This window comes from Drosophila rhopaloa, unplaced genomic scaffold (assembly GCF_018152115.1).
Source record: "Drosophila rhopaloa isolate 14029-0021.01 unplaced genomic scaffold, ASM1815211v1 contig_115, whole genome shotgun sequence".
Lineage (NCBI taxonomy): Eukaryota > Metazoa > Arthropoda > Insecta > Diptera > Drosophilidae > Drosophila > Drosophila rhopaloa.
The window spans coordinates 19,054,681-19,065,076 of NW_025334990.1; the positions used below are offsets into that span (position 1 = coordinate 19,054,681).

At 39.8% G+C, this 10,396-nt stretch overlaps 2 protein-coding genes across 2 annotated transcripts; both read right to left on the bottom strand.

Moving 5' to 3' along the window:
* Positions 1–4,715: 4,715 nt before the first annotated feature.
* On the bottom strand, positions 4,716–5,552 carry LOC108039351 (trypsin-1). Its single transcript, XM_017116333.2, has one exon. It carries the CDS (start codon positions 5,537–5,539, stop codon positions 4,766–4,768), a length of 774 nt encoding a protein of 257 aa, XP_016971822.1. The 5' UTR covers positions 5,540–5,552; the 3' UTR covers positions 4,716–4,765.
* A 125-nt stretch (positions 5,553–5,677) lies between these two features.
* Positions 5,678–7,266, bottom strand: LOC108039343 (cilia- and flagella-associated protein 161). Its single transcript, XM_017116319.2, has 4 exons — positions 7,099–7,266; positions 6,521–7,036; positions 6,329–6,433; positions 5,678–6,264 (listed from the first exon to the last, which is right to left on the bottom strand). Exons 1-4 carry the CDS (start codon positions 7,192–7,194, stop codon positions 6,055–6,057), a joined length of 927 nt encoding a protein of 308 aa, XP_016971808.1. The 5' UTR covers positions 7,195–7,266; the 3' UTR covers positions 5,678–6,054.
* Positions 7,267–10,396: the final 3,130 nt, after the last annotated feature.

Sequence of the window (10,396 nt, forward strand, 5' to 3'; positions counted from 1 at the left end):
TATAAGCACATAGCATGTATTTTATCTTAAAAGTACAATCTTTATTTATTTATAATAAACATTGTTTTAAATAAAAAATAATCTTATATCATAACAAAAATTCGTTTTTCAATGGGATTGTGTTTTAGGGTGCCACTCGATTGGAAATTTTATAACGAATTCAGTGAGGTATGGCATTCCAAGATCTGATAATTATTTCCCAGGGTTTTAATAAAAAAACCGAAATAAAAGTGGGGTTTTCCGGATCTCCGGATTTTGGCATTTTTGATAAGGGGTTACATCATCCATATTTGCCAAAAATCGACTGATTTGAAATTTTTTAGCTGTGAATGCCACTCGATTGGAAATTTTATAACGAATTCAGTGAGGTATGGCATTCCAAGGTCTGATAATTATTTCCCAGGGTTTTAATAAAAAAACCGAAATAAAAGTGGGGTTTTCCGGATCTCCGGATTTTGGCATTTTTGATAAGGGGTTACATCATCCATATTTGCGAAAAATCGACTGATTTGAAATTTTTTAGCTGTGAATGCCACTCGATTGGAAATTTTATAACGAATTCAGTGAGGTATGGCATTCCAAGATCTGATAATTATTTCCCAGGGTTTTAATAAAAAAACCGAAATAAAAGTGGGGTTTTCCGGATCTCCGGATTTTGGCATTTTTGATAAGGGGTTACATCATCCATATTTGCCAAAAATCGACTGATTTGAAATTTTTAGCTGTGAATGCCACTCGATAGGAAATTTTATAACCAATTCAATGAGGTATGGCATTCCAAGATCTGATAATTATTTCCCAGGGTTTTAATAAAAAAACCGAAATAAAAGTGGGGTTTTCCGGATCTCCGGATTTTGGCATTTTTGATAAGGGGTTACATCATCCATATTTGCGAAAAATCGACTGATTTGAAATTTTTTAGCTGTGAATGCCACTCGATTGGAAATTTTATAACGAATTCAGTGAGGTATGGCATTCCAAGATCTGATAATTATTTCCCAGGGTTTTAATAAAAAAACCGAAATAAAAGTGGGGTTTTCCGGATCTCCGGATTTTGGCATTTTTGATAAGGGGTTACATCATCCATATTTGCCAAAAATCGACTGATTTGAAATTTTTTAGCTGTGAATGCCACCCGATTGGAAATTTTATAACGAATTCAGTGAGGTATGGCATTCCAAGATCTGATAATTATTTCCCAGGGTTTTAATAAAAAAACCGAAATAAAAGTGGGGTTTTCCGGATCTCCGGATTTTGGCATTTTTGATAAGGGGTTACATCATCCATATTTGCCAAAAATCGACTGATTTGAAATTTTTAGCTGTGAATGCCACTCGATTGGAAATTTTATAACGAATTCAGTGAGGTATGGCATTCCAAGGTCTGATAATTATTTCCCAGGGTTTTAATAAAAAAACCGAAATAAAAGTGGGGTTTTCCGGATCTCCGGATTTTGGCATTTTTGATAAGGGGTTACATCATCCATATTTGCGAAAAATCGACTGATTTGAAATTTTTTAGCTGTGAATGCCACTCGATTGGAAATTTTATAACGAATTCAGTGAGGTATGGCATTCCAAGATCTGATAATTATTTCCCAGGGTTTTAATAAAAAAACCGAAATAAAAGTGGGGTTTTCCGGATCTCCGGATTTTGGCATTTTTGATAAGGGGTTACATCATCCATATTTGCCAAAAATCGACTGATTTGAAATTTTTTAGCTGTGAATGCCACTCGATAGGAAATTTTATAACCAATTCAATGAGGTATGGCATTCCAAGATCTGATAATTATTTCACAGGGTTTTAATAAAAAAACCGAAATAAAAGTGGGGTTTTCCGGATCTCCGGATTTTGGCATTTTTGATAAGGGGTTACATCATCCATATTTGCCAAAAATCGACTGATTTGAAATTTTTTAGCTGTGAATGCCACTCGATTGGAAATTTTATAACGAATTCAGTGAGGTATGGCATTCCAAGATCTGATAATTATTTCCCAGGGTTTTAATAAAAAAACCGAAATAAAAGTGGGGTTTTCCGGATCTCCGGATTTTGGCATTTTTGATAAGGGGTTACATCATCCATATTTGCGAAAAATCGACTGATTTGAAATTTTTAGCTGTGAATGCCACTCGATTGGAAATTTTATAACGAATTCAGTGAGGTATGGCATTCCAAGATCTGATAATTATTTCCCAGGGTTTTAATAAAAAAACCGAAATAAAAGTGGGGTTTTCCGGATCTCCGGATTTTGGCATTTTTGATAAGGGGTTACATCATCCATATTTGCCAAAAATCGACTGATTTGAAATTTTTAGCTGTGAATGCCACCCGATTGGAAATTTTATAACGAATTCAGTGAGGTATGGCATTCCAAGATCTGATAATTATTTCCCAGGGTTTTAATAAAAAAACCGAAATAAAAGTCGGGTTTTCCGGATCTCCGGATTTTGGCATTTTTGATAAGGGGTTACATCATCCATATTTGCGAAAAATCGACTGATTTGAAATTTTTAGCTGTGAATGCCACCCGATTGGAAATTTTAAACCGAATTCAGTGAGGTATGACATTCCAACATCTGATAATTATTTCCCAGGGTTTTAATAAAAAAACCGAAATAAAAGTGGGGTTTTCCGGATCTCCGGATTTTTGCATTTTTGATAAGGGGTTACATCATCCATATTTGCCAAAAATCGACTGATTTGAAATTTTTTAGCTGTGAATGCCACTCGATAGGAAATTTTATAACCAATTCAATGAGGTATGGCATTCCAAGATCTGATAATTATTTCCCAGGGTTTTAATAAAAAAACCGAAATAAAAGTGGGGTTTTCCGGATCTCCGGATTTTGGCATTTTTGATAAGGGGTTACATCATCCATATTTGCCAAAAATCGACTGATTTGAAATTTTTTAGCTGTGAATGCCACTCGATTGGAAATTTTATAACGAATTCAGTGAGGTATGGCATTCCAAGATCTGATAATTATTTCCCAGGGTTTTAATAAAAAAACCGAAATAAAAGTGGGGTTTTCCGGATCTCCGGATTTTGGCATTTTTGATAAGGGGTTACATCATCCATATTTGCCAAAAATCGACTGATTTGAAATTTTTTAGCTGTGAATGCCACTCGATTGGAAATTTTATAACGAATTCAGTGAGGTATGGCATTCCAAGATCTGATAATTATTTCCCAGGGTTTTAATAAAAAAACCGAAATAAAAGTGGGGTTTTCCGGATCTCCGGATTTTGGCATTTTTGATAAGGGGTTACATCATCCATATTTGCCAAAAATCGACTGATTTGAAATTTTTTAGCTGTGAATGCCACTCGATTGGAAATTTTATAACGAATTCAGTGAGGTATGGCATTCCAAGATCTGATAATTATTTCCCAGGGTTTTGATCAAAAAACCGAAATAAAAGTGGGGTTTTCCGGATCTCCGGATTTTGGCATTTTTGATAAGGGGTTACATCATCCATATTTGCCAAAAATCGACTGATTTGAAATTTTTTAGCTGTGAATGCCACCCGATTGGAAATTTTATAACGAATTCAGTGAGGTATGGCATTCCAAGATCTGATAATTATTTCCCAGGGTTTTAATAAAAAAACCGAAATAAAAGTCGGGTTTTCCGGATCTCCGGATTTTGGCATTTTTGATAAGGGGTTACATCATCCATATTTGCGAAAAATCGACTGATTTGAAATTTTTTAGCTGTGAATGCCACCCGATTGGAAATTTTATAACGAATTCAGTGAGGTATGGCATTCCAAGATCTGATAATTATTTCCCAGGGTTTTAATAAAAAAACCGAAATAAAAGTGGGGTTTTCCGGATCTCCGGATTTTGGCATTTTTGATAAGGGGTTACATCATCCATATTTGCCAAAAATCGACTGATTTGAAATTTTTTAGCTGTGAATGCCACTCGATTGGAAATTTTATAACATCCAACATCTGATAATTATTTCACAGGGTTTTAATAAAAAAACCGAAATAAAAGTGGGGTTTTCCGGATCTCCGGATTTTGGCATTTTTGATAAGGGGTTACATCATCCATATTTGCCAAAAATCGACTGATTTGAAATTTTTAGCTGTGAATGCCACTCGATTGGAAATTTTATAACGAATTCAGTGAGGTATGGCATTCCAAGATCTGATAATTATTTCCCAGGGTTTTAATAAAAAAACCGAAATAAAAGTGGGGTTTTCCGGATCTCCGGATTTTGGCATTTTTGATAAGGGGTTACATCATCCATATTTGCCAAAAATCGACTGATTTGAAATTTTTTAGCTGTGAATGCCACTCGATTGGAAATTTTATAACGAATTCAGTGAGGTATGGCATTCCAAGATCTGATAATTATTTCCCAGGGTTTTGATCAAAAAACCGAAATAAAAGTGGGTTTTTCCGGATCTCCGGATTTTGGCATTTTTGATAAGGGGTTACATCATCCATATTTGCCAAAAATCGACTGATTTGAAATTTTTTAGCTGTGAATCCCACCCGATTGGAAATTTTATAACGAATTCAGTGAGCTATGGCATTCCAAGATCTCATAATTATTTCCCAGGGTTTTGATCAAAAAACCGAATTAGAAATTGATTTTTCCGGATCTCCGGATTTTGGCATTTTTCATAAGTGCACCCGCAATTTTAACTGATCCTTAGATGACATTTACCCGGTTGATCAAATTATAAATTAATGTGTATCGTGTTGCAATAGTTTTTTATTTGAGGCTTTTGACAATTACGGTTCCATTTACACATTGGCGTTCTGCTTGATCCAGGACCTCAGGGCTCCCACATAGGTGTACATGGCCGGGCGTCCCTTGGCCCCACAACCGAATCCCCAGGACACCACTCCGAACAGCTTGCCATCGACGGTCAGAGGTCCGCCGGAGTCACCCTGGCAGGAGCTCACCTGGCCACTGGGATGTCCAGCACACACCATGCGATCCGTAAGGCCGGGAATGTTCTGGGAGTTGCAGTAATCGCGACTCCACAGTTGCACCTGGGCGAACTTAAGGCGGTTGGGCAGCTGCAGGTTCTGGTTGATGGCGCCGAAGCCACTGATCATTGCCATCGTGTCCGCCGCGTAATTGGAGTCCGAGTCCGCCATTTCGATGGTCCTCACTGCTCCGCCCAGGGGAACCGGGCTGCTCAGCCTAATCAGCGACATGTCGAAGTCCTGGCTCTGCGGATTGTACTGCGGATGGATGATGAACTGGGCGATGTTGAAGGTCTGCCCGTTACCAGCCGCCAGATCGTTGGTTCCCACAATGGCCTTCATCTGGCCTGGACTCTGGCCCCTGGTGCAGTGGGCGGCTGTCACGATCACCGTGTCGGAGATCAGGGAGCCGCCGCAGTGGTGGCGACCATTCAGCTGGAGGGACACCTGATGCGGAAACTGGCCAGGAGCAGCGAACTGGCCCCCTATTATCCGGGACTCCTCCGCCACATCCATCTCGCCGGGAACCAAGGCCGCAGCGAGGAGCAGGATCAGGGGCTTTACCAGATTGTTAACCGAAGACATGGCAAGGGTTGAGTGTGTTGAATGGAGTTCCGCTGTTCTCTATTTATAGGTCTGGTATGGTGTTACGTTCGAGTGGTTTTATCACCAGAGTGGCACACTTTCATGTAGGAAGAACTCCGATAAGTGGGGAACTTTGTGGGGGGTCATGTTCCTTACTTTATTAATTTTTGTAAATCCAAATATATTATATGGGACTTGTGTACATGTACGACTTATTTTTTGAATATAAATAGTTAGTTTAGTTAGTTTTAGATTCTAATATTCCCTCTTAGACTTGCAACCTTCTTTGGCCATTATCTTAATTACCGTCCCAGTTAAAGGTATTTTCTTTTCAAATTACCCCGTCAAATGCCAATTTCTATCTAGGCCAGAACAGCAGGGGCTCGGCTAGGCACAGTTTATGTGCGAAATTTAAATTTTCGCCACATAAAAATCAAGTTCAAATAAAACATGATTGCTGTGGCCTTTTTTACGAATATGTAATGCCCTCCGAGCTTTTTTGAACCTTTGAAGACTCAGTGAGACGAAGACTTTGCTGATTTTGAGCCAGTCTGATATCCATTGCTGATTATCCACACGTTCTTCCAGATCTCGTGCTTGAAGATGTTTCGATAGTTCTGCACGGACACCAAAAACTCGGGGCCAAACAGGGTTTGGATTAAAACATTTTCGGCGGCTAGATTTCGATTCGTGGTTCCGTGTACAATCACAAGGGGGGAATTGCTCTGGGGATATAATTAAGAAAAGGTTAATAATTGTAAGTCTAATCTAATTAAAACGTATACTTACAGGTATATCTTCCCCCTCGCTTTCGAAACGCTGCTTTGGATCAACGTGTCGGCAGAACCAGTTTGTATACGCCAGGGGTAAATCGTTGTCCGGACAGGCAAATCTCTGAAGGGAGTTAATAATAAAATATTTCATATTTAAATGTACATTGTGTTTTAATGGTATGGAACATTAGATAAATTCAACACTCACACTGCGATGCACCAGTCCCAAGTTGAGGTTGAGCTCCCCGTTTTTGTGGGACAAATAGGTGGCGTTGACGCCCTGCTGCAGGTTGCACTGCTTGGGCCCACTGTACAGTACGATGGGGTCGTGGTCGGAGGCCATGCACTGCAGCTGGAACCGCTGCCCGTACTTGATGTTCTCCCCAGTGCGATCGCGGCCGTCTCCGCTGACAATCATGAAGGAGTTTCGCACACAGGGTCGCTTCGAAGGAGCCACCGAAAGCTCGCAGTGCTCGTTAATCGACTGGCTCCTCCGCACCACCTTCTCGTTGATAACCACCGACAAGGCAGCATTCAGGTCGGATGTGTCCATGTCGCTGATGTTCATATAGATGGGCATCAGCTGCACTATGGCCCCGAAAATAATGGTCTGCTTGGGGGCGGCCAAAACGACCTCCTTGTGGAAGTTGTCATACAAAGTGCGGGCCTTTTCCACCAGGAGCTCGCCCCGATCGCGTTGCTTCTTGAAGTTTACTATTTTGTCCTAGAAACAAAGCGTACCAATATTGCTTATTCTTTCTATTATCTATGGCTATTATACTCTACCTCCTCTAGGCAATTTTCTTCCACCCAATTTCCAATTCTTACACTAGGCTGAAAACGAGCCGAAATATAATCTGTGTCGCCAACTCTGCAGGGCATTTTGTTGTGCTCAAAAAATTGATTTTTAAGTGAAACTCAAGAAATAAATTCTAGTTTCTAAGTGTAGTGTTTAAATATGAAAATAATTCTGATTAGTGTGGAAATGTAAGAAACCCAAATGGTTACTAGATTAAAAATGGTTGCTTATTTCTACAATCAAAAAACATGATTTAATGGGCACCTTAGTTCCCATTATTTCACCACATTTCGAAACCATAATCTACTTTCGGGCTTCCATGGCAAAAATAACCAGCTCTTGTTGCTGTGTTGCTCAAAGCAGACAGGGCGTATGAGTAATGGCAGACCCAATATTTTGCACTGGCACACATTTCCGAGCACTAAGCTATCTATTTGCCGCTCTCGGACTACTCAAACAGCGATGATTGGCTCTGTTTGCTGTAATCCAAGTCCGCTGAGTCCATTAGTGTCTCATTCTTTGAGTCTCAGAGACGAGACTCTTGCAGAAGACAGAAGTGTCTGCTGCCCCCCGTGATCACTACAAACTTACCGGCAAATATCGGCGACAAGATAAGCCATTTAGCACATCGCCCGCTCTTAATTGTGCTTGTTATTCATTATCGCCGATGGCGGTGGGTTGTTGTGGTCTTAGCTGTCGCTGATTTACCTGCCGGTAATGGTGGGTAAATGTACCTGGCCGGATGGATCGGCGTGCACATCACGTGAACGTGAACGAGCAGCTCGGCCGATTTGCGGCACGTTCCTTATCTGGCCACTCGATTGCAATGGCGGCTATATGCGAGATATATTGTCGCCGGGGCTCCAAGTTTTATGACTGTATTTACCTCCTCTCCAGGGCGCGCCTACCAATCGAGATATTAGATGTTCGGCTCGACACTGATTTATTTGTGTTTTTTGCACTACAAATTATTATATATCACGTTTGCACGATGATATTGCTCAAATAGAAAAAACAATAAAGTGCTTAAATATTAATAAGCAAGCACTTGGGAATGTCTCTTTCTTGAAGTCAACCGAATCGCCCATAGTTGGAGCCAAAGTATCTGACACTGCTCACTTCGTAGGATGGCACTTCCACCTGACTCACCCTGCAATCCCTCCTCAAAATGCATCGCGATCTGCTTTCATCGATTACGTAATGTATTCGGCAGACGCAGGGACCTCCGCAATTTCTGGGAGGACATCCGAGGGACTTGTACTGGCAGGTTTCCTGGCATCGGGAGGAGCAGTACGACCTGGTGGCGTTTCGACCACATTCCAGGGACTGGGGGTATGGTGTTGGGGGTGTTGAATACCCCACACTCGTTCCAAAATGTAATATTGTTAGTAACAGAAGTATCGGCAACGGCATAATCGAAACTCTGATAGTTGAAAAATGACACTAATTGGTAGCGCAATGGAAAGTGGAACAGATTTAGTTACTAATCTAGTTAAGTTATTCACAACTAGTTTCAGCTGCAGCGTTCCGCCTGACGAATAGAGATTATAAGTATTTGTACTTCAGTGATATTAAACTAGTTATCTAAAACAGTCATGCAAGTTAATATGCCTGCGAGATGCAAAATGAATTTGTTACAATAATAAAAGTTAAAATAACACATTGTTCCTTTCACTCTAAAAATAAAAACCCGTAAATAATCCGATTAATATCATATTTTAAACACTCTAGCACAGCAAGTACTATCAGATTTAGCAATCAAAAATATATAAGTGGGAAAAATAAATAACTCTTCTTATCTTTTATAATAATTTGTGACTTAAATGTCCGATATTTTTCTTTCAGAGAAAATTAAAAATGTTCAGCTTATATTTGTGATTAACTTATTATTCGTAATTAACTTTCTAATGGTGTCATCGGTGTTCCTTGATTTCCAATCTGTTTAACAGAGTGACTCACCATTGAAAGAGTTCGTTCAATGGAAAATCACTTAGTCAACGATAATGTCGAATATACCTATAGCGTTGTCTAATTGCTTGCAGGCCTCATAACGACATTGTTATCTTGGAAAAAAGATGGAAATCCGAAGTCGCATTAATTGCTTCAAACGACAGGCCCCAAAAAGCCTGGCAGATCAAATGTGGCGCTGAAATATCTTCGTCGATCCCCCAATTACGTCACTAACACCCGCTCTGTTCTATCTGGAGATTCGAAATACAATTAATCACGAGATAATGCGGGCACTAAGGACTGAAACGGATCGGCCAAATATGATTTGGCATGGGCAATTGAATCGCACTCAAACCTGTCATACTTATAGCCCCGATGATAAGAGATCTCTAAAAGGTTATACCGAGTCGCTTGTGCGACTAATCCGCTAACCACAATCCAAAGTCATGTGACTACGTTTTTCCCGGTTTAGGTTGATCGCCTATTCATGGGGCTATATGGTATTATAAAAATTAAATTCCAAACCCGACTACTGCTGGTCAAGATTGTGTTTTACGACTCTTTATTGAGCAAAATCAGTTGATATTTGATATTGGCCACTGGGAAACAGAACTGGCCTCAGTCTTATCGCTCACCATTCTTGGTTTTATACGCATAGCTGCGCTGATGGAAAAATTCAGCTGTATTATAAAGTATAAGAAATAATCTTTTATTCTTCAATTAATAATTTAAAATTGCAACTGTTTTTTTAAGTATAAGGAAATCTTGTTCTAGTAATTAGCAAACTAATATTTTATTCTTCAAGTAAGAGTTTCATATTTAGTTGTTTATTTCAAATATTAATTTTAATTAAAAAACCACTTTCTCTGTTTGAATTATAATACCTAGTAAAGTGCGTCTGTTGGTACGGGAGAGTGGCACCAGTTGTTGGCGTGTGTTTAAACAAGACTAAATTGTTATAGCCGTTTCTTAGCTCGATAGGATGTATTATATTTCCTGTGCCAACAACTTTTTCTTTTCTTGACGTCAATTCTGAAGCTCTAAAATAGCGCGGATTGTAAATCTCCTATGGGCCTTGTCAATTTGTCAATATCGTAAAAGCATGAGTCTCTCATGCAGGCCAGAGATTAATTTAATAATTCGCCAGAAAGTGATGGTGTGCGCACGTGAGCGGCACACGATTTGTGGGAGTGAGTGTACCGTACCCCTCACACTTACTGGTATATTCTCTGTGGAGACCGCGAGGCGACTGCAGTCACTCTCCCCAACCGGTTGCTCGAAAACCGATTGACAGGGTCAGCCGATGTGGGAGTGGGATCCTCAAAGGCAGCTCCA

Bases quoted from the DNA above. Each gene is read 5' to 3' on its own strand.
- LOC108039351 (XM_017116333.2), bottom strand. From the start codon at position 5,539: ATGTCTTCGGTTAACAATCTGGTAAAGCCCCTGATCCTGCTCCTCGCT.
- LOC108039343 (XM_017116319.2), bottom strand. From the start codon at position 7,194: ATGCCCTGCAGAGTTGGCGACACAGATTATATTTCGGCTCGTTTTCAG. The intron at 7,037-7,098 runs GTAGAGTATAAT...CTTTGTTTCTAG, and splicing joins AAGAAAATTGCCTAGAGGAG to GACAAAATAGTAAACTTCAA. The intron at 6,434-6,520 runs GTGAGTGTTGAA...AACTCCCTTCAG, and splicing joins TGGGACTGGTGCATCGCAGT to AGATTTGCCTGTCCGGACAA.